Source organism: Electrophorus electricus, chromosome 1 (assembly GCF_013358815.1).
Source record: "Electrophorus electricus isolate fEleEle1 chromosome 1, fEleEle1.pri, whole genome shotgun sequence".
In the NCBI taxonomy this organism is placed as follows: domain Eukaryota; kingdom Metazoa; phylum Chordata; class Actinopteri; order Gymnotiformes; family Gymnotidae; genus Electrophorus; species Electrophorus electricus.
The window spans coordinates 31897897-31921773 of record NC_049535.1 but is presented as its reverse complement, the minus strand read 5'-3'; the positions used below and the strand labels follow the sequence as shown (position 1 = coordinate 31921773).

Below are 23877 nucleotides of genomic sequence, written 5' to 3'. Positions count from 1 at the left end.
CAAAAAACATTTTCCACTTGCCTCAAAATATAGATGATCCCAAATACAGTTTGAGTTCCCTTTGTTTCCCTTTACTAAGTTTGCACTGGATGTCTAATGCCAATTTTGCTAGCCATTAGAATTCAGCACACCAAAATCTCATCTGTAAATGCATGCACAAACTGCAAACCCTGCTACCAACAGCAGCCAGTTTATAACAAATTGTATATAGACTTGTTAAAATGATTTAGCATGTAGAATTTACTAGATTTTTACTAGATCAAAATTGACTAAACTTCCTTTTGTAGCTAAATGCTATATTATGGGAGTCAACCTTTCTCCTAGTGCTTCATTTGGCATCATTGTGTGCAAGATGACAAGGGAGGATTGTTTAGATTCACAACACTCATAAGCTCACTGGTGAGAAGTTAGGAAGGTATAACCATCACATTCAACAGCATTCTTTTGTAGTGGCAGTTTCCATAGTGTGTCTCTTTAGCAGTCACTAGTATATTTACTGCTTCCAACGTCCCGGACTGAAGTAGTCATCAGCTAAGCACAGGCTCATCAGTGTACCAGGAGGCAGTGAGACAGAACAGTTTACCGTTTACAGAATGAACACAGTTGTTACTGGAGATTTAAACGAGACACCATTAGTGGTACACAAGACAGACTCATCTCAATGACGAAAGGGACGCGCATACATAGGGCAGTCAGCACAGTGCAGTGTGACACACCATTCAAGCAGCCGGAGAACAAGTGCATTCAAGAGTCAAACATGACCCCACGTAAAACATTCAAGAAGGTGGAAAACAGTGTTTACATTTATACGGTGAGCGCATTCCATTGCTGTCTGACAATCACACCATATAAAGAACACCTCGATCCACACTTTTTCAACAAATTACTGGTTTATTTAAAACACATTTACTTAAACACTGAAAAGATCTGAAATGTTTAAGATTGACATCAGGAGTTCCCACCATACGTTTCCATACACACTGCCTGATCATTTGAAGCCATTGAACAGTTCTAATCCAGAATACCTACAGCATAATGTACAGCTGCAGGCGGAACAGCCTAACATTCATGTTCTCAAAGTTCAACAGTGTCAAAACCTCCTGAACCAAACACCCAGCCCTGGAGCAGACGGTTTACACTGGAAATCACTGATTCACAATTTAAGTTTCAAGAACAAGGAGTTCTTACTGTCAGTTTGTGTGTGTGTGCACGCGTGTTTACGCGAGTGTGCGCATGCATGTGTGGTTTCATTCGTAATAACTCATAGTAGAAATATAGCCAATTTGACCAATCCTGTCCTTCATAAGAAATGTAGTGTAGAGTTCAAAGTATAGTGTTTACTAACATAAAAAAAATAATAATAATTCGCCCTGAAATCATCCTGTACCAGATCGGTGTGAGCTCTCAGCGTTCCTACGCGACCGACAGCAGCTGCAAGCAGTGCTCGGTGACTGCACTCCGCCCCACGGCTCTTAGTGGCGCTAATCACAGTATTTATGACCCTCACACACTGGAGTCAACGATTAACGACCACTAGGAGGCGACGCGTGGCAGAGGCTGTCGAACGGAAGTGGCCCTTGCCCTCTCACGATCCCCTTGTGTGACATCGCACGTCCTGAGCAGCGGCTCCCGACACCAGCCATGGGTGGTGGGGAAACTCTGGGGTTAGGGCTCCCCAGTTTAACACACGCCATTCAACTCAGCGGCTAGCGAGAAGCCGGCCAGCCATGTGCTGAATCGGATGTGTTGGACTGGGGAAAACGCAGCAGAGAACGGAGTCCCTGCTGCTGGGACTTGGCAATGGATGTGTCAATTCTTAAAGAGACAGGCCAGGCAAAAATACTAGTGCTGCAAGCAACGGATGGAAGCAAACAATGACCGTTTAGCATTGGCGTTGCGCTCATGATTTCATCCACCGGTGCATGTTTGGTTAAGCCATATGCTGCAATAAATCAGAACAGAAAAAACACTTGCTGCTTGGGTTAGAACAGTAGCCTTCAGTGTGAAGAAAACAAAACACTTGGTATTTGGGTTAGAATAATAGTAGCCTTCATAATTGTACTTAGGTAGAACTAACTATTTTTCAACATTAATGAGAACTGTTCAGTTGAGTGATCTGACCTGATCTGATTGGCCACATTATTTCTCCATTTGTCTTATTTTTCATGTTTCATCTTTAGGAACATGCGACTTTCCCTCCCCATCGTACATGGGTTAGAAAAAGAGTATTTCACAATGCTTATAATGTTTAGATTAGCTGAAACATTGCTAAAAGAAAAAAATTAAAATAATACCATAAAAAAACTTTTTTTAAAAGAAAAAAAAATAACAGCCCTGACTTCTCTCCCATCTCTCTCTGGTGCCACCCCAGCCCTACACAGACCTGATAACGGCCCATATTAAATCAAGCAACAAAAATCATTGCGATATGGGTCAGCTTCTCTGTGGCCATATAACTGCATTTGATACAACAGCGCTGTTACTCTGAGAAGTGTGGCAAATAAGAGTCAGTGACTGAAGCTTTAAGGAAGGTGCTGGTGCACGGAGGGGAAAGTGGCCTAAATTTCACGGCCTCCCACATCCTAATGCTGCGCTGAGGAAAACAGTTCAGACCAGAGATCAGCACTTTAAATGACTAATCCTTTCTGAGTGGCAGAAAGAGGGTTAACGTGATTTGTTTCCTTAAAAAAAAACAACAACAAAAAAACAACAACAAAAAAAAAAAACCACGTCTGGACTCGGCACTTTTTTTTTTTTTTACATCCATATCTGTCATTCAGCACCATCTCTACTCACTTTACTTTACATGCAAACCTCTCCCTCTTTCCCCTCCCTACCTCTCACACGCACACGCACACGCACACATGCCTGGCTTGCAGGACTCTCTCAGTGCTTAAGAGAGAAGTCGCCCGTGTTGAGGCGTGGCCTGGGCAAGGCTCCGAACATCTCAGTGCCATCCGTGGCTGCCGGAGTAAGCAGAGCCTTCATGCTAGCAGCTATGTGGTCCAGGTCTGCGCAGGCAACCTATCACACACGCACAAATCAGACAAGGTGTGACTCGACAATGATCAACAAATCACTGTAGCAGAAAGACTTAACAGTAGCTCACAATATTCAAATATTCACTAGTCCTTCATTCATTTCACCATCTTGTACCGCGAGTGTGAGATTAAGGAAATAGTTCCACTAAAACACTAAATGTGACTAAACAGTGCATGATCTAACATCACGCCCCTGATGAGGATAGAAGTAGATTGGAGTCAAAAGTACTGAACCTAATTTCACAAGTATAACATCTTAAAATGTGATGAAAGCAATAAGAAAACATCAGAATTAATAGAGAACAGAAAGCAAAATAAAATCTATTTTAAAAGAGACCAACCAAGAGAAAAACCATTACCAAATAAAGAAGGCGGGCCCACCAGAGTTGCCCAGTTTGTGGTTTTCATGCCATACTGGGCTTGAAAAAGCAGTTGTGTGAAAATGTAACGTGGTCACAGTCTGGGTTTTTTGGGCCATTTTCAAAATGAACCGTGGCTACAAAAAACTTTTGACCACAACCAGCATGAAGCAAAAATGAATCGTTTTGTGAATGAATTTTTAGATGTGAAAGACTTGGCCACCCATGTCCTACAAGTAGACAGGCAACACAAGACTACAGCTAAGAGGAAGGGGAGAGAGAACATGAGTGGCGCAAATCATATGACATCATTGCCTGCTTGCTCACGCCACATCCTGACTCGTGTTTCTAAGTCGTCTAAGTCGAATTTATGGGAGCACGGACACTCTCATACCGATCACTCTGGATAAGAGTACCTGCCAAGTACTGCAAATGTAAACAGTATGGGGCTGCACAGAGAACCACACAGATAACAGATGGGGAAGAACAAGGAGAGATTGAAAAGCTTTGACATTTCATTTTGTCTCATTATCCATCAATGGGATATAAAAAAGAAAAGAAAACTAAGTAAAAACTAACACAGGAACAGCAGCAAACATAACAAAGTAACATTAAATGAAGTTTCAAGACCACTACACTGAAGCTGAAACATCTCAGAGAGAAACTTGATTTCTAAAAATCCATGATATTCTTGCGCCTCATCGTGCCTTGCGTGAAATGTGCAAAATCATCCATTGAGCTGAAAACAGACTCTAGTCTAGGCTCACTAACAACAAAAATGTGGGAGCATACCAAAACGACGTTAAAGTGAGGTGTTGCCGTATTACTTCTACCATAGAAGGGCAAGAGGATAATATGTGGAAGCCAAAACTGACTTTCATTTTTTATATAAAATAATTTAGCATATTTTTTTAAATCACTAAGTGACTGAGAGGCTATGAATAAGCTACCAGAATCTAGTGACTTCATAGCAGTGGTCATGTGGGCTCTAGCGAATAAGAGACTAACATACATACATCGAGCCTAGCCAGAGTCCGAACAGTCCATGCAATCATGTTTGAGTTGCAGAGACAGGAGAGGCTCACAAAGGAGGGTGATTGTGCATGACTCGAGGGGTCATGACACTGCTATTTTAGATGGCAAAGTAGTTTGGCAACTACATGAGATTGCTGAATTGTACTGGAGCAATTTCTTGTCATGTGTTTTGGCAGAGCTCTATGCAGTAGCAGGTCAGTAAAGGGAGTGGAGTAAGTTACATTACGTACAACCATATTTTAAATGAGTTGACAAAGCCCCTTTTGTACACTGGGGAAGTACCAACTGCTCTGTGTTCTGAGAAATCTGTGTTCAAAAACTGCTTTCACACAAATGTTGAGGTTACGTCACTTTTTTTTTTTATTTTTCCCCTAAATCTTACAGTGCAATTGTGGATATCTTTTAAATCATTTTATTTACTTATTTTTGCATTTCAGAAAATGTTTTATTTAAAACCCAGAATAGGCACTTAAATACACGAAATTAGGTTTTGCTTCGACAGATACTGTAATTTAAGTAATAAAAATGTTGCTTTTTCTAAAATGGAAACCAATAAGTTAATTAACAGACCGGTCTTATATTCTCCTTTATATATTTAGTATTGCGCTTAAGCATTTATCTATAATAGTATTTCTTATCTGATTAATCAATGGAGTGCCTGAAAGAATACTCGATTACTAATATAATCTATTGCTGCAGTCCTAACAGTTCTTTTGCAATTCCTGCCTTATTTCCTTAAATGTCTCTGATTGTACACCCTAGATTTAGGGCCAATTTCAGCTTCTGCCTGGACTTCTTTTTTTTTTTGCTGGACCTAGCAACCCTGGTTTGTATTAACACACAACAAAGGCACTTGAAATGTGCCATGAAAGGTAAAATGCAGGCTACTGACGCCACTGCATAAAGGCACGTGAGGGCAGTTCCGGTGAGCGGGCTGGTGTTGCGGGGGCCAACGAATCACCTGTCACTGTCCATTACTCAACTCGAAGAACTGATTTCAAAGAGTGTAGGCCTGTGTATTTGAGGCAGCAGACACTGCAGTTTCGCCTGCCTCTCAGCAATACTCAGACATATGAAGTTATTTTGAAAAGAGACCGTGGCAGGTAATAATCCAAGTGGTGGTGTCATGATCACAATCACAATAGTGATGTAACACAGTCACCTGGGGAACGTGGGGAAAGTTTACCAAATCTTTATTAGTGCACACACATCTTCAGAGTAGACCTATGCTGGACTGGCGCAGTCTGCGTTATACTATGCTGGACTGGCGCAGTCTGCGTTATACTATGCTGGACTGGCGCAGTCTGCGTTATACTATGCTGGACTGGCGCAGTTTGTGTTATACTGCTTGAAGATCACACACAGACCTCATTTTGAGAAATGCTGGTTGATTTACAAAGCATTTTCTCTTGCTTGGATACGCAACTGTACTTTGGAATGTTTTTGTGGTCTAAAAACCACACATGAAACAACAGCCTAGCATTCCCCTGAAGTTTAACTACATTACAAAGAAATATCATCTTTTCTACATATATAAGATCAACTTTAGCTTCAACCTTAGCACCTTTTCCAATATTCTCATCCCTCCTCCTCCTCCCTCAGTGCCAATGATTTTGCCACCTTTTTTTATTTAAAAGATCTGTTAGTCTTTTTCTACTACCAAATGTAAACTTTCCTTTCTTCCCAAGTTTCTTGATTGAGCCTTTTACAAAATCAGTTGTCTTACAGAATCCTAACCAGTCTGGGTTTAATGCTGCACACTCCACTCATAGCTGTTACAGAGATGCTGCATGATGCTAGATCAGCCAAGCCATTATCTGCTCTGATTCCTCTTGATCTCTCGGCTGCCTTCAACACGGTCAACAAGAAGACTCCCTGGGCCATCATCAGAGGCCTTGGGATTAGCGGCAGAGCACGGTGACGGCTTCCTTCTTACCCATATGGACAGTCATATCAGATCAGTGGACATGGAGGGGGTCAATATCTACTCCATACAGACTCTCCCCCTACTGTCCTGCAAGGCTCAATGATTGGTCCTCACCGACCCCGTCATGTCCACTCTCTCTGTGAGCTCATATACACATATCTTTTCTCATAACACTGCAATGTTGATAGCACTCAACACAATTTCCTTTTGATTCTCAGCACGCCCAGCAGACATATCATCATGGACAGAAGCTCATGGCTTGAAACTAAAGCTTGGCAGGACTGAGCTGCTACATTGGGCTACAGATGCTTTCCCACGTCAGGACCCTGTAATGTCACAGAATATTTCTGGGATCATGCCAAGCAACAAGGTACGCAACCTTGGAATAATTCTTGACAACCAACCATCATTCTCTCCTGGAGAGTCTCCTGTCAGTGCTCAGACCTCTGGCTCCCTGTAGGGTCCACCTCAGATTTAAAACACTGCTCCGTGCCTACAAAGCCATAACTGGACCAGTTTTGATAGAGATTACAAAGCACTAGACACAGGTTTTCAAATACTGTAAATGTAAATTTTAAAATGGCCTTCAACAATTTTTTTTTTTAATGGAGAAAGGAAGAAAAAAGGATGGCAGAAGACTTTTTTCAAAGGTTTTATATTTCAAAGTCCTATATTCTCTTTCAGTTTAATCATAATGGATAAATGTTAAATACTTTGACACAAATCTAATTAGATAAGGAAAGTGCAATGATGGGGTCCAGCGGTGTCTGTGTTAAAGAAACAGTTTAAGAGAAACATTAGTGTCACCAACAATGAAGGGAATGACGAGAAATAATTAGAGCAAGCAAGAGACCTGACTTCAGTGGATGATAACCTACAGCTGCTACATACGTTCCCACTGGATCCAGCAAAGCCTACATAAGCTTTAGTAGGTGCGTTACCAAAGGCTGGCTCTTGTAACCACTGCTCTGAAGAGCCGGACATGTGCTGTCCACTAAGTGAGGAGACTAACCCGTTCACCACTGTGGGGCTCTCCAGGTGGGGCGCGGGTGGTCCTATAGCCCCACACAGGCACGGACACAGGCAGAGAGCGTGCCAGAGCTACGGGGTGAGACGGCCGGGATGCCAGCGCAGGAAGTCCCATCGCCAGGCCTCGGGAAGGGGGAGGGGCTTCCTCACTCAGAGAGCCTAAAACCATCAACAAAAACACAGAGAGAATAAGGAGGGGGAAAGATTTGGACAGCATTCTTCCTGGAGCCCTTGCTGCAGGTCACAGAAAAAGGTCTCACTGGTTTAACATGTGTGTCCATGCTTGAAACCTTTTTTTGCATTTCATAATGTGCATTTGTAAAGAACAAAAGTTTGCAGACACCCCTCCTAATTACTGAGTTCAGTTGTTTCAGCTACATTCATTCTTAACACGTATATAAAACCAAGCACCATAACACCATAGACAAGCAACAGTAGAATGGGTTGTAGAGAAGTGATTTTTAACATGACAGTCATAGGAAGCCACCTTTGCCAGTTCTAGATCTGACCTGGTCAAATATAAGTGCTATTATTGCCTAGGAGCAACCACAGATCAGTCAGGAGCTTTGTGAAATGGGCATTATGCCCTAGCAGATGCATAAAAGCCTAAGCTCACGATGCACAATGCCAAATGTTGGCTGAAGTGCTGTAAAAAACATCACCTCTGGATTCTGGAGGATTGAAAACATCTGAAGTGATGAATCACACTCTAATATCAAAACAGTCTGAGAAATAAATCTGGATTTGATGCGTGCTACGAGATCGTTACCGAGTGGACTACACAGTGAAGTCTGGTGGAGGAAAAACAACAGTGTGTGAGTGTGTAAAAAAGCGATATCTGTCTGAAAGCATCCTTGAGTTTGAGAAAGGCACTATATAAAAACACAACTAATATTAATAATAATATTAACATTATTAATAATTGTTATTATTAATAATGGTCGAAGGCTGATTTTCAGGGTTTGGGCACCTTAATTCCAGTGAAGGGTAAGGTAAATGCTATAGCATATACCTTTTAAGACAGTTACATGCTTCCCACTTTGTGGAAACAGTACAGGGAAGGATCTTTACTGTTCCAGCATGACTGTGCCCATGTGCAGAAACTGAGGTCCACATCGTGGTTTGAGGAGTTTGGTGTGGAGGAACTCCACTGGCCTGGACAGAGCCCTGACCTCAACTACACTGAACACCTCTGGGGAGAATTAGTTGACTGTGTTGACTGTGAGCCAGGCCTTCTTGTCAAACATATTTTGACTGAATGTGCACAAATAACCACAGAAACACTAAAATCTTGAGGAAAGCCTTCCCAGGATAGTGAAGTCTGTCATTTCCACAAAGGGCATCTTTGAAGCATCAAAGATGTTAATGCCCATAGTTTTGGAATGGGGTATCCAGCAAGCATATACGTGTGTGACAGTCAGGTGTCCACAAACCTTTGGCCATACAGTGTACCCGGTAAGATGATGTTACTAGAAACCTAGAGTCTCACTTTGTCCACTAGTTGTTAAATTCTGCCAGTCACATTTACTCAGATGTAGTACAAAAAACTACTTTGAATTATCCAGACGTTTGCCATTAATTTATAAAGAGGCATATCACATGTCCACAAAACCCTCTAAAAACATGGTTATGTAACTACCAGTGTGAGAACATTAGGCGTTTGTACGCAATCCTTGCCCGTGTTGGCAATAACTACAATGTCCTCTCACCCTATAGCAGATTACCAAAAGCTGCTCTTTAATACTGATCTGACATCAGTTTACCTTATGCTAGCTAATATCATGGTCTGTGCAGGCAGAGCTAGTTGCACAGCCATTAGCACCAAGAAGTCTGTGTTTGTTCCAGCTCGCCTCTCCTGATGCGGCAGGAAACCAGCACTGTGCAATGCTGGCCTACCTGACTCAGTAATGTCTGGAGCTGGAACAGAACGAAGCCTTGCATTCAGTTCAGACACCCTGAGCACCCTGATATTGGTTAGGCAGAGCTCGCCTTATCCCCTCATCACGAAGTAAGCAGGTACTGACTCTGACCATGAAAACTGACCACTGTACAAAACTGACATGACCATGTAACATTCGGTAGAGCACATTATATTAATAAGGAAGAATTCAGCCAATGAGGTTTGGTTTTCTTATGATGTAGCTTTTCTTCATGACACAGAGTTTGTGGTAAAAGAACCAAACCTCAGGGATCTCTGGAGATCTCCCCCACTCACCGTCAGTGCTCTCCTCTTCCCCATCCGACTCAAAGAAAGGCTCATAGTCATGGGAAAGTGAGTCCTCGTCCATAGAAAACACACCTAGGAGAAACAGCAACAGCATGAGAGGGTGAGCATGGAGGGAGAATCAGCAAGTCTATAAAGCACACACACACAACCACAAGACAAACCACAAATATGCTCACCGGCTGATTCATTCAAATTGCGCCTCTGTCCATCCAGATCATCTCCTTCCTCTTCCTCTTCCTCCAGGTCTGCGATACCTGCTCTCTCTCTAGCCCTCTCCACCTCCTCTAGAATGGCTCTGTCTCTCTCCCGTTCATTATTCCCTTTCTGAGCCACAGGTTGACCAATCACTGTCGCCTGGCTGTAGATTGACGGATAGCTCTGCGAATAAAGTCTTGCACTTGGACTTATGGACCCAGCACCTCCATCACCAATAAAGGCCTTTAGAAAGGGGAAATTATTTATTTATGAATATAGGGGAAAATAAATTAATTTATGAACAAAGATCTATATATTTTTAAAATAAACCCCTCACACAAAACAACCTGTTCACTAAACCAGGAATGAACATAAAAACCTCATCAGAATAACCAACACGAATGGAAATAACTCACTTTTTGAGATGATCATTGCAGAGGAGCCCAGGTTCAGGCCAAGGGGCTCAGAGCACTGTGCAGGTCACTGTTTATAGTGCTTTGAGAGATTGTTTCCAGTGTGTCCACGTTTGTGTTCTATCCTACCTCCCAACACAGCTGCTGCAAGTCATTATGACACCTAGTAGTGTAGGTGTACAGGTATACTGGGAGCTGGGACAGAGCCAAAATGTGGAGCATCCGGTGAGTCCCAAAAACTAAAATGACCAAGTTAAACCTTGATACGCTTGATGCCAAACTGAATTAGCCGTGTAAAAGTCAGGAGTACCCAAACCTGCACTGTGCACTGCTAATCCACCCCAGTTGGACAACCCAGGTTGCGAGGGGGGGGGGGGGGGGGGGGGGGCAAAATCGACAATCAATAATACACATTGTTTGACGACTCACCACCCTGTCTGGGGGCTTGGCCCCTCCCTCTTCTGAGCTGAGGGGGGCATGTCTGTGAGCTGTCAGCACGGTGGTAGAGTGGAGCACGGCAATATCGTCTATGTATCTCTGTGACGATTCTGCCAGGGCCCCCTGACCCCAGACGTGATAGGTGTAATCCCAGTTCTTGCTTCCCGGGGGCATGGCTCCTCCCCCCTCATGTTTCTTCACAGGGTCTCCCTCCGCAGCAGAAGGAAAGAACTTCTTACCGGCGGTCAGTATGGCCAAATCACAGCCAGACTTTTGGCTGTAAGCTTCAGCCGCAGCAAGCAAAGCCAACCAGCTCTCTTTGTGGTTGTCTGGGATCTCGAGGTCAGAGGATTTGGCAATGGAGGCCATGATGAACAACCCCGTGAATTGTTTCAAGAACTCAAGCTTATTCTGTTTTTGCTGGTACAGGAACTTGTCAAGCCAAGAGGGCAATGGTGAGCAGTGTTTCACGTTTGAGTGTTTGCCTCTCTTTCTGCTTCTGACTTGCTCAGATTTGCATGATCTGTGTCAGAAACCTTCTTTGGTAATGAGTATAGCTTAGTTCAGTGCAAATGCTGATGTGATGTAATGTAATGGGAGGCACGAGTGAGTGGCCGTTTCTGCATGCACCAGAGAACCAGGGGAGAGGTGGGAGGATGTCACTTGCTGGTGTTGCCTAGGAACAAACAGATACAAGTTTCACTGACGGATGATGTCATTCTTTTGAATTCACACCAAATATTGTCAAAGCTATGGTTATGTATGCATTAAGGCATTAAACTGTCAATTTGTAGGTTTATTCATTGTACAGCATGGTGAAAAACAGCATGAGACTTTCAACTTGGGTAGGATATGAAGTGTTGTGCATGATTGCTCACAGCCAAGCAAAAATGAATCAGTTTATCCCTGAGGAGTGACTGATCGCGCTGAACACACTGGTCGACTACAGCAGCATGCCTCGACACCTTAATGCATTTCACAAATGTACTCGGTGAAGTACGTCTGCAGTCCTCGTGGCCTGCCACAGTCAACCTCGCTAACACCTCCTCCCTCTCAAGCTGTCGGTGGACAACAACTTCCACTGCCAGAGTCTGCGACACACGGGCAACTGCAGTTGCTGAGTTAATTAGATAGCTCCGGTTTGTTGGCGTCAGTGGTAACGCGAAAGCCAGTTCCATGCCTTCTACAGATAAACAGCGGACCACTCACTTTACAGCACCCGGACGGTTTGGTACTTGGTCAACCAACCTGCTAGCCAGTTCGCTAGCTACAAAAGCGCTAGGTTAGCTGGCTGGCTAAGTGCTGCCTGTGAAGACCTCACGGTTGGCAGTCGTCCTGTCCACATTTTACACGGAGGCAAATGCAACTTGATTGATTAAAAATGAAAAACGATGGGCTTACTCACACACTTGTGTCGTCCGGTCTCTGTCAAGCGCGTCCCTCAGACTCAAAACTGTTAGTTTTGTAGCACCTCCTTTGTCTAGCAAACTCTCCCTGCACCGTCCTCTCCCCTAGACTTCAACGTAACGACGCGCGAGTAGATGTTGACAAGCCACCCCCCGCCCCCAGCGCGCGGTAACCGCGTAAGGTCTCGCGCGCGCCGCACGTGCGCTTTTACGGTTTTTTCCCCCCCCAGTACGCTCACCTGTGACTTACAGTAGTCTTACGGACGGGTGACGAATAACATGTTTACGAGCCTTGGCGCAAAACTGTGTGAGTCCAGTTGTGTTCATTATTTTAGTTTCCATATCATAGGCTGAAACTTCACACTGATCACATTAAGGACGTTTGAATTTGAGTTCCCAAATCGGGAATGAACTCTAATTACTATTAATATTTAAAAGTAGACGACCTCTATACTATATAGGTTAATAACCACGGTATTATCTTTGGCAAGCTGACTTCGTTGAGGTCCCTATTTTTGTTTTGTTTTTTTAATTCGTGGCAATTAATGTTGACAAAAGGCACTCTAGAATTGTTTTAATATTGGCGTGCCTTCATTTGGAAATTTGAGTAAACATCGCGACGTGATGACATCGCGAAAACGCGTCATCTGATGGGTCGGCTGAGTCTCCATAGTGCAGAGGAAGCAGCGTTGATTGGTCGGCTGAGTCTCCATAGTGCAGAGGAAGCAGCGTTGATTGGTCGGCTGAGTCTCCATAGTGCAGAGGAAGCAGCGTTGATTGGTCGGTTGAGTCACCATAGAGCAGAGGAAGCAGCGTTGTTTTGATCAAAACTATATACGCAGGCAAGCGGAGAATGGAGGGGAAGCTAGACAGTCACAAGGTAGGACACCCCAAGTAATTACTATATTTCAAAAAATATATTTTTGACATTATATTTTATGTCAAGTCCAACAGCAAGGTATTTCAAAAGGCCTCAAAGCGTTTTACCTGTATTTAAACTGAATTTAGTTGGCAAACTAACTTAACTAGGATCAGCTAGCTAATATAGCCATGTCTGGCTAACTAGATATTTTGCTAACCGCTAGCTGTCAAACTTGAGCCATCTAGCTATCATGTGAGCGCCATAATTCATCAGCGGTGCTCGTCTTTTCATTTCTCGCTGTTTGTTATATTCAAGAGAGTTTTAACTGAGGTTTAAGGTTTTACGTGTTGTCCAGGATTTGATTACTTGCATGTTGTAGTGTTTGCCGTAGGTTCTGTGTAGCTTAATTTACTGGACAGACCTGTTTAGACAGCCTGTGGTTCAGCAAGACCTTGTATTAAGTTGTTAGCACACTAGCTAGCTGGGCTAATATACGGACCGTGTCTATGTAAGAGACTAACGATGTATAACGATATATATATATATATATATATATATATATATATATATATATATATATATATATATATATATATATAAAAATATTTCATTAGATGTATCCGGGTGCTTTAGCTACATGCTTCCCGATTTGTGTTAAAAGAGTCATCTATTGTATTGTATTGTATTGTATTGTAAAGAGAAAGTCTGCCCTGAAGAAAATGACAGATTATACGACAGCAGGTTTAGTTCTAAAAGCAATGCTATGGTTACTCCTACAAGTGAAGCAATGTAGGAATTCTAGACCACACTAGCGAGGTCCGCCGCTGAACTGTCATGTGATCTGTGTCTGAGTTCCTGCGACCTGTACACACACACACGTGAGTGTGAGTCATGAATAACCTGGGAGGGGGGTGCAGTGGGTTCTTCGCATTTGAAGGTGAAAAATTAAAAGCACTCCGTTTTTATGCACAGCTTATCTTTGAGAAGGAGGGCGTTTACCTCCACACCAACGCCAAAAGAAGCAACGAGGACACGACCATTCCTGGATTTATTCGTATCATAGAGCGGGTGAGGTTTACTGTATAACCCTGGATGGGGTATTTGGCACTGATACCTAGTAAGGGACATTTGAATTCCAATTTCTTCATGAATGCCACAATAATAAAAGTAAAATAGAGCCACACACAAACTGTATTATTCCAGCTGGTACAGTAGAAATGGTAAGTAATAATGGACACAAATAGTAATTATGTATAATGGTACATATTGTTGTGTTTCAAATCCTGGCAGGATGGTGAGGCGCTGCTGGAGTGGAGCCCGGTGCAGGGTGAGGGAAAAAATGCTCCGGCTGTCTTTTACACAAAGAAGGTGAGACCCACTGTAACCTCTCCAACGCTCAACGGTCAAATGCCCTATATCTCAGTGATGCTCCACTGAAGCAAACTCCAATGCATTTGTACATGTGTGCTAATACATTTCAGCCTCATTGGCTTGTTTTTTGTATAACGTTCTGTTAACACCACTGTTTGAAAGCTGTAATTTAGGATCTGACCTGTCGCCCCCCCTCACCTTCTCACCACTTTCTCCTGTGTTTCTTTGGTAGGATGGAGAAGATGGGGGAGAAGAGGAGACCAAGTTTGACCCAGGCTACGAACCGGACTGGGCTGTTATCAGCACAGTAAAGCAGACCAGAGCAAAAGAGCAGCAACCTCCAGTGAGACAGACAGGTACATAGTAAAGCCCCAGTGAGACAGATGTGTGTGTGTGTGTGTGTGTGTGTGTGTGTGTGTGGTGTGTGTGTGTGTGTGTGTGTGTGTGTGTGTGTGTGTGTGTGTGTGTGTGTGTGTGTTTTATCTGAACTCCATATAGCACACACTGCAATATACAGTAATACTTACAAACACACCATTGTTTTCTTTAGTACTGGTAAAATGCTTGGAATTCACATTCCTCTTTGAGTCAGCAAAAGCCTTTGCTGTTTTAATGTGCATTTGTTTATTTCGCAGAATAGAGTCTCTTGTCCAGGTGTGCACAGTGAAAGATTGAAAATTACACTGATGTCATGCTCTGTGCTTCTGCCTCCAGGGCAGTGGGGCTCGTTCTCTCTGCCCCTGTCGGAGCTTTACTCCCTTCGCCGTGCCCGCTTCTCTCTGGGCAGGAACTTCATGGTGTTGACCAGCAGGGGGGGCCATCCCCTTCCCCCACTGCACTTCCACAGAGGTGGCACCAGAGAGCTGCTCAGAGCCATGCAGAGATACATCAGACTAGCCCCGTGAGTGGCTTCTCCACACTGTGCAGTGCTGGCCTGATGGTTAAGGTACTCGATTAGCAATAAGAAGGTTGCCAGTTCTAGAACCACCACTGCCAAGTTACCACTGTTGGGCCCCTGAGCAAGGCCTTAACCCTTAATTGCTGAAATTTGTACTCATCCAAGATTGTAAATTGCTTTGGATAAAAGTGTCAGTTAAATGCCATAAATGTAATTGCTTTAGTACTAAGTAGATTATATTACAAATTAGTAATTGTAATAATTCTGACAATAAAAAATCCCCCCCCCTCATCTCTGCCCCTCAGGTCTCCAGTGGATGGGAGGTTGTTCTTGGCATATCCCCATGACTCTGGGGCTCTCTCTCAATCTTTTGATGAACTGCATCTCTTTGATGACACTGGTTCGGACCTCGTCTCTGTAGGTTCCTAACACATTCCTTGTGTCACTCCCACTAAAGGCCCTAACCCATATCTGCTCTTCCTCTGGACTGTTTGGAGTCTGACATGTTTGGTTTGTTTACGTGCAGAGGTTCATCCAGGACCCTTACGCGACTACATTTGGGGGATTCTCCAAGGTGACAAACTTCTTCAGAGGGGCACTGAGACCCCCGGAGTCTCCTCTGCATGGCTGCACACCTGCAGGAAATCACGCACCCCACACAGCCGATGACGAACCCGGCTTTGAGCTCATAACCTGTGTACGTCACGAAGAGCGGATAGGGCGAGGGGTAGAGAGAAACAACCAGATAGAGAGGGGCAGAGCGGGTGTGGGGTGGGGAAGAGGGGCAGAGCGGGTGTGGGGTGGGGAAGAGGGGCAGAGCGTGTGTGGGGTGGGGAGGAGGGGCAGAGCGTGCGTGTGTGGGGTGGGGAGGAGGGGCAGAGCGTGCGTGTGTGGGGTGGGGAGGAGGGGCAGAGCGTGCGTGTGGGGTGGGGAGGAGGGGCAGAGCGTGCGTGTGTGGGGTGGGGAGGAGGGGCAGAGCGTGCGTGTGTGGGGTGGGGAGGAGGGGCAGAGCGTGCGTGTGTGGGGTGGGGAGTGGGGAAGGAGGGAGTGGTATGTGAGAGAATGCTTCACTGGTGAATAATTAAGATGATTCGATTGGTGCAGTTTGACGTTGCATCCTTTGCCAGCAGGGGGCAGAGCTGGGTCCCCGGCCGACGGTCACCAGAGGACAGCCTTTGGATAACTGGGAGCAATTTCTGGACTCGGAAGGGCGTGTCACTGACCCACAGATAGTCAAGGAGCTGGTTTTCAGAGGGGTGGGTTTATAATTTTCACTGTCATATAATTTTCACTGTCGCAGCACATAGCTGTCAACACTGAGCTAAAGCGTGTATGCATTTGGAGGGAGGGGCTTTAGGGAAAGGGGGGCTGGACTCCTTTGCTGACTAAAGTGCTATTTGGATGGGATTAGATTTACACAGGGAGGTGGAATAATGTAGTGATTGCCTGCATACCTCAGTGATTCTTAGTTCTGTCTGAATCCATCATGTTATTTTTACAGACTCTGTACTTCCATGTCAGTGAAGATTCTAGCATCTTTTACCTACTATAAAACAACTGGTAGAAATGACCCCAGGTTATTTTAATCCCTTGAAATTTACAATGTCTATAAATATTCTGTCATTTCTTGTGGAACAGGAGTTTGTACTTTTTTATTATTATTATCCTGCCTGGTGCTGTGAGGAGACATTTACTAGTGTTATATATTTTGGCATTGACTTGCCTTCTCAGGGGAGTGTCCCTTCTGGTAGCTTTAGGTAAATTCTAATAAATGTATGTCATTTTCACACCCAAATTATGGTTGCTATATTATTAAATATTACCATTTTGCAAAGAAGATATGTATAGGAGTACAGACAAGTGAGTGAGGAATTTGGACCTAATCCAGGTTTTCTGGTTCATAATAGCCCTAGAAAGATTATGATTTATATTTCAGTAGTGTTTTGTAGTTGTTAACAAAGAAAGATGCATATTACACCTGGAGTTCTTTGTGTGATGATGAGTAAACTGAGTAGCCACTCCCAGCTTTGTAATGCATACAGATGTTTCATCCCATGTTAAATGGTGACCAACATTACAGAAGTCCTATGATCAAATTGCTTTAGGGACAGTTATTTAGCTGACACTTTTTTTTAATCCAAAGCAATTTAGAATTATGAGTGAGTAAAACTTGAGCAATTGAGGGTTAAGGGCCTTGCTCAGGGCCCCAACAGTGGAAATTTGGCAGTGGTGGGGCTTGAACCAGCAACCTTCTGATTACAGAAGTTAATGCGAGCTTACTGCAGCTAAGTGTCTCAGCTGAGGAAGTGCCGAGGTTTAGGCGGGAGGAAAGGGGCTGTGTTCCTTCCCTGTGTGATCATGTTTCCTTCTCCCAGGGCATCATTCCTCCCCTTCGAAAGGAGGTTTGGAAATTCCTCCTGGGATTTTTCCCCTGGAACAGTACAGCTAAAGAGCGGGAGGACATTATCCGCGTGAAAACGTGAGTCCAGTGATGCAAGTGATGTTGTCAGTCAGTTACACCTGAATACACTCAGCGTTGGACGGCATTTACGTGCTGTTGCCCTTCCTGGGCAACGGCACTGGAGGAGAGTCCCAAGATGAATGGTTTATTAGAGCACCTGATGAGCACTGGAGCAAGGCCTTTCTAAACATTTCAGCCCATAGGGAACAGTGATCGGATGCTCCCCAGTCTTTGCCAGACTTGCTATTTTGATCCAGCTATTTTTATTTTGAGTTATTCGGGATGTGCATGCGCTCCTGTCCCGTCTCTGTTCCTCAACCCTCCTCATCTTCTCTGCTGTCCTGCAGGGATGAGTACTTCAGGATGAAAGTGCAATGGAAATCTGTCAGTGAAGAGCAAGAGATGAGAAACTCCCTCCTCAGAGGATACCGCAGCCTCATTGGTCAGTTCAGCGGTCTGTAAAGTCATTGAAGAGCTAAGATTCCTAGTCTAGTCCTTGAGGACTGCCGGTCTAAATGATTGTTAATTTTCAGCTCCCAGTAAACCCACAACCTTTAAATACCTTAGCAGGATTAGCAGGTCCTCAAGTACTAGATCTGAATTATGAGGTCTTTGAATACTAAATTGTAAGTCTGTGCTGTTTCTAACATTATATACAACAGAATAACATATGCTATGGTATGTGTTTATGCTTCATATATGTCTGTGTTCTGACTGGACAGAGCGAGATGTGAATCGCACAGACAGACAAAACCCCTTCTTCTCTGGCAATGAGAACCCAGGTCTCACTCTGCTCCATGACGTGCTAATGACCTACTGCATGTACAACTTCGACCTGGGTACGTGCTTTCTATGTGCTGCAGTTACACCAGTTGGTCAGAAAACGGTGCTGTTGGCACTAATGTCCATGTCCCTCTCTGCTCAGGCTACGTGCAGGGCATGAGTGATCTCCTGGCTCCACTCCTGTTCGTCACTCAGAACGAAGTGGAATCCTTCTGGTGTTTGACTGGATTTATGGAGCTAGTGGTCAGTCATTTAGCTGATAATTACTACTAGTCACCAGAGGTGGATGTTTCAGGTTCATAAAAATAAAATGTGCTCCAGAGTTTTCATTCCAAGGGTTTTTGTGCCTGAATTTGCCCAAGCCAGGGGGGGATTATTTGAAGAAGCCAACTGGCTGACTATTTATTTATTTATTTATTTATTTATTTATTTATTTATTTATTATTTTTTCACCTCTCACCATGTGACTGGAAAACAAACTTTTTAAAGATGAATGAATTTGGATTGAATGTGTAAACTGTGGCGGCTGTATTGTTTCCTTTCTTTCTTTCAGCATCAGAACTTTGAGGAGTCACAGGAGGCCATGAAACAACAGCTCCTTCAGCTCAGCCTGCTGCTGAGAGCACTCGACCCAGAACTGTGTGACTACCTAGGTATTCACTCACTCACTCACACTCTCTCTCTCACTCTCTCTCTCACTCTCCACCCAGAACTGTGTGACTACCTAGGTATTCACTCACTCACTCACACTCTCTCTCTCACTCTCTCTCTCTCTCTCACTCTCCACCCAGAACTGTGTGACTACCTAGGTATTCACTCACTCACTCACTCACACTCTCTCTCTCTCACTCTCCACCCAGAACTGTGTGACTACCTAGGTATTCACTCACTCACTCACTCACACTCTCTCTCTCTCACTCTCCACCCAGAACTGTGTGACTACCTAGGTATTCACTCACTCACTCACTCACACTCTCTCTCTCTCACTCTCCACCCAGAACTGTGTGACTACCTAGGTATTCACTCACTCACTCACTCACTCACACTCTCTCTCTCTCTCACTCTCCACCCAGAGCTGTGTGACTACCTAGGTACTCACTCACTCACTCACTCACTCTCTCTCTCTCTCACTCTCCACCCAGAGCTGTGTGACTACCTAGGTACTCACTCACTCTCTCTCTCACTCTCCACCCAGAGCTGTGTGACTACCTAGGTACTCACTCACTCACTCACTCACTCACTCTCTCTCTCACTCTCCACCCAGAGCTGTGTGACTACCTAGGTACTCACTCACTCACTCACTCTCTCTCTCACTCTCCACCCAGAGCTGTGTGACTACCTAGGTATATACATGTGCATACACACTAACTAAACTACATTTATTAAAGCACGTATCACATGTCTGTGTATCTGTCACTCAGTCACCGATTGCTTAAGATGCGCTTTTTTTTTTTTTTCAATCTTTTTCAAATTGTTGATGCTACTAAAACTGCACATGCACAGAAAGTCATCTTGTGCAATCTGGTATAGCAGATTTCCACTGTGTTGTGTGGGTGCCACTGTTGAGATGGTGTAGGATGGTTTGTGGCTGTTGGCTGTATTTGTGTGTGTGTGTGTGTGTGTGTGTGTGTGTGTGTGTGTGTGTGTGTGTGTGTATATGTCTGTCAGATTCTCAGGACAGCGGCTCTCTCTGTTTCTGCTTCCGCTGGCTGCTGATCTGGTACAAACGAGAGTTCCCCTTCGATGACATCCTCAGCCTCTGGGAGGTTGGGCCCACATACACACACACACACACACACGGCAGTAAACATGCTCCAACAACCAGACCAAAGAGGCAGCTGTCTGTCACAGCAGCCAGAACACACATTTACCTTCCTGAGTCCCTTACATTACCCTTTCCTTCAAGGTGTCACACACACACACACGGACGCACACGCATACACACACGTGGATGGACCTGTACACAGGAACAAAAACACTCCAGATATAAATCCAGAGTGACTGTATCAACATTCTAGAGACTTTGCAATAATCTCATGAAAGCTGTGTACACCAACCTGAACAATACCCCTCTCCTGTTTGTAGGTTCTCTGGACCCGCATCCCATGTGCGAACTTTCACCTTCTCTTGGCCTGCGCCATTCTCGTGTCACAGAGGGGGGAACTGATTGGATCAAACCATGATTTTAACTCCATTCTTAAGGTGTGTACTCTAGCTATAAGTTGCAGACTAAGCTGAAGGCTCTCTAAACACTGTGGATGTAGCTCATTAGTGGTCTGTGTGTGTCTGTGTGTCTGTGTGTGTGTGTGTCTGGTTTGCAGCACATCAATGAGCTGAACATGAAGTTGGATCTGGAAAGTGTCATGTGTGAAGCAGAGGGAATCTATCTGCAAATGGCTCAGTGCAAGGTACACACAAGTCCCTCCCCATCACTCACTCTCACTCTCACTCACACACACATCACACACACTTCACTCTCTCTCACACACATCACACATCACAGTCATCATACATGCTACTGTCACACAAATACCACAGTATGCTCCATTCACAAGTTAGGTTCCAAAACCTAACTTGTATCTATGAACCAGACCGTTCATAGATACCCACACTGCTTCAACCAAAAAGGGCCCCCTATGCTTTTAAATTTGATTCTGCATATGTATTTACTAGCAAACTGCTCACTTTAACATAGCTAAATAGATATGGACCTTAATGCAAAGCTAGCTAGCTAGCACATTTTGTGTACCAGGTGGAAAAATTGCACTACCAACACCCCTCCACACACAATTAGAACTAATCATAAAAGCTTAATATATACCTACGTAACAGACTGATAACTCCCCTTTCTGTATCCCACCAATCAGGAGCTGCCTGTGAGAGTACAGGAAGTGCTGGGCCTGTATGTCCCCTCCAGCTCGGATGAAGAAAGCCCACAGTCAGAGCCCAAAGAGACTGACGGGCTGCTCAGCCAATCGTTAGCTAGGGGAGCAACAGCCTGCCAACCAAGCAACCCCCATGCAACCCCACGACCACCCCCCACATACCCCTAACCACTACTCTAACTGGACAAACAGAGAGGGTGATGTTTATGTAAAAATAATGTTTATGCATAACCTAGAGTAAAATAATAATTACCTGTAATTAATTGAGAGAGAGAGAGAGAGAGAGAGAGAGAGATACACATACACATACACATACACATACACATACACATACACATGTATGTGAGTGAGAGAGAGGTAAGGTTATGGAGTGAATTCAGACTCATATGGAAGTTGAGGTAGAAGCCATGGAGAAAATGGAACTTTATAATACTATTTTCATATGAAGGGAACAAGAACTACAATAGCATTATGATTATAATGATGGGACGCTGGGGAACTGCACACAGAGACTAGAAGAGGCAGGTTTTTCAGGGACACGCGTCTCCTGCTGGGATTCGACGGCCTGCTTTCATTTATATTACACCTGATGTTTGTCTGCAGTAATGGCTTTATTCAAAAATGCTGAACTTGCTGGAGAGTAATAAAAATGACTCGGTGGAGGCACGCGTTAACATTAGCGAGGTCACGCTAAGCCCTCTCCGCTAGCCGACGCATTATCAGATTTGGGTGAGGCATTGCTGCCACGTCGGGGCTGAAATGGTAGCTTTGTGGTTCTTTTGGACCCATTTAACTTTTTTGGCCTGTCTGACATGACCGACCTTCTCTGTTTCTGTAATAGGAATATTTTGTCTTGTCTGATTATCTTGTGCGCTCTCGCTCTCTGGTTAAATCCACCTCCCACTTGCAACTGATGATATATAATAGTACTGTACAGCGTGCATGATGCCAACCTGGATGGCTCATACGTATTACATTTTAAGTGTAGCATATCTCAATAGTTTGTTTTAACCCTGGCTCCGCGTGCTTTTACTTTAATTGTTCTAAAATAAGAATTTAACGTTTTGTTCGCTGTAATACAATACCCCCCCCCCACCCGCTAGTTATTTTTCTTTTTTTTCATGCTCTGCTCTGTTACTGTTACCTCCCTCTCTCCCCTTGAATCTGTCCATCTTTACAGCCTCATAAATAATTAAGTGTGGTTCAGGTCGACCGCACGAAAACCTGCCGGCCTATTTCCACTATGGCGAGATGCTACATCAGATAAGGCCTTATCATTAGCCTGCTTTCTGAGCGTTACACCAACGCCTGCAGTTAGCTCAGGAGTGGGGTACGAGGAGGGGAAGATGTGCGCAAACATCTTTTGGCTCAGCCTGGCTAACACACAGATGCTGAATGGTTCTGTGCACTTGCTCCAAGTTTAAAAGTTTCAGGACAAATGCTGTATCAAAGTATTCACCTGCTTCTCTTACAGTTCAGTCCTGTTGTAAGAAACCTTTCTCAATGTTTAGATTTTGTTTGCTCGTTTTTATACTCTTGGCATTAAGAACATTTTGAACTGTTGTTAGTAGCTACATCTTAAAACCCTGTGTGTTATTAAATAATTAAAACACCCTTAAAAAAACGCAAAGTATTTTATTATTAAACCACTAAAGTTGCATTTGGCACAGTACAGCAGGGGTAGTATGAGTGTCCCATCATTTTCACATATACAAACACACAGCAGGTGTCGGACTTGGGTTAAAAGATCAGGGTAAATAGGGTCACTGTTCCTCACTATCCCACCAAATGAGGTGGAAAATGAAGGGTGGGGAGAGACACGCCCCCTCCCCATTAGCCCCTCCTCACACCGTTCTTTCTTCTGTCTGCGCGCGCTCTCTCTCTCTCTCTCTCGACCCTTTGCTCTTCTTACTGTGTTCTGTGTTGGTTTGAATACAGCTGCCACCTATGAATTTAGCACGGCACTTAAACAGCATGGCGATCTGTCACTTTTGTTCTGCCTCACACACACATGCACACGTTTTTTTTACACCCCCTGTCCCCTTCCCCACTTGACCTGACTTTGCTTGACGAGGGGGGGGGGTGGATTCAGTGTTTCATTCAAACTCAATCTGCTTTGAGTTGAGCTAAATCTTTTCATGGCCAAAAGCTGTTTAAATAGCTTTATGTCAAGTGACTCAAGTTCCTTCTCATCAGGAAAGTAAATCAGATTAGAAAGAGCCACTCAGGCTTTCCTCATCCTTCTTTACTTCTGGTCGGGTTTTGCATTTTTTGGAAAAAAAGAAGGGTTTTCCATCTCTTTGTGATAGAAAATAAAGGAAACCTCAGAAATGTACAGATAACAATCTCTAAGAGTGGGACATCCAACCATGTATTTAGAGAAAGTGGTGGATTACTGCCCACTATAGATGCTTTACTTTTCTACATTCTGACACATTGCACTGACCAGAATGGTGAATTCAGTCTGAATGAGCAGATAGTCAACACATCACCTCTAACTTGTTAGCTTTTAAAAGTGCCCCTACTCATTTACATAATGAGTAGTTG

At 44.1% G+C, this 23877-nt stretch overlaps 2 protein-coding genes across 3 annotated transcripts; one reads left to right on the top strand and one right to left on the bottom strand.

Annotated features, from left to right (window-relative positions):
• Positions 1-871: 871 nt before the first annotated feature.
• On the bottom strand, positions 872-12203 carry akt1s1 (AKT1 substrate 1 (proline-rich)). The gene is made up of 6 exons (XM_027025670.2): positions 12070-12203; positions 10656-11340; positions 9795-10056; positions 9607-9690; positions 7375-7550; positions 872-3024 (listed from the first exon to the last, which is right to left on the bottom strand). Exons 2-6 carry the CDS (start codon positions 11031-11033, stop codon positions 2887-2889), a joined length of 1038 nt encoding a protein of 345 aa, XP_026881471.2. The 5' UTR covers positions 11034-11340; positions 12070-12203; the 3' UTR covers positions 872-2886.
• Positions 12204-12853: 650 nt separating this feature from the next.
• tbc1d17 (TBC1 domain family, member 17) lies at positions 12854-21609 on the top strand. Of its 2 annotated transcripts, none has more exons than XM_027025680.2 (17): positions 12854-12950; positions 13905-14000; positions 14223-14300; positions 14536-14659; positions 15018-15204; positions 15507-15618; positions 15728-15898; positions 16332-16457; positions 17577-17680; positions 18010-18104; positions 18385-18501; positions 18588-18688; positions 18999-19098; positions 20114-20211; positions 20531-20647; positions 20767-20853; positions 21313-21609. In XM_027025680.2, the coding sequence occupies exons 1-17, from the start codon at positions 12924-12926 to the stop codon at positions 21496-21498; spliced, it is 1926 nt and encodes a 641-aa protein (XP_026881481.2). In that variant the 5' UTR covers positions 12854-12923; the 3' UTR covers positions 21499-21609. The 2 variants fall into 2 exon arrangements, with proteins under 2 accessions (XP_026881481.2, XP_026881480.2); XM_027025679.2 differs by having other exon boundaries at positions 16329-16457.
• The last annotated feature ends 2268 nt before the right edge of the window (positions 21610-23877 follow it).

Bases quoted from the DNA above. Each gene is read 5' to 3' on its own strand.
- tbc1d17 (XM_027025679.2), top strand. From the start codon at position 12,924: ATGGAGGGGAAGCTAGACAGTCACAAG. The intron at 12,951-13,904 runs GTAGGACACCCC...TTTTATGCACAG, and splicing joins GGAAGCTAGACAGTCACAAG to CTTATCTTTGAGAAGGAGGG. The intron at 18,105-18,384 runs GTCAGTTCAGCG...CTGACTGGACAG, and splicing joins AGGATACCGCAGCCTCATTG to AGCGAGATGTGAATCGCACA.
- akt1s1 (XM_027025670.2), bottom strand. From the start codon at position 11,033: ATGGCCTCCATTGCCAAATCCTCTGACCTCGAGATCCCAGACAACCAC. The intron at 10,057-10,655 runs GTGAGTCGTCAA...CCCTTTCTAAAG, and splicing joins CCAAGCCCCCAGACAGGGTG to GCCTTTATTGGTGATGGAGG. The intron at 7,551-9,606 runs GTGAGTGGGGGA...TGATGGTTTTAG, and splicing joins GGAAGAGGAGAGCACTGACG to GCTCTCTGAGTGAGGAAGCC.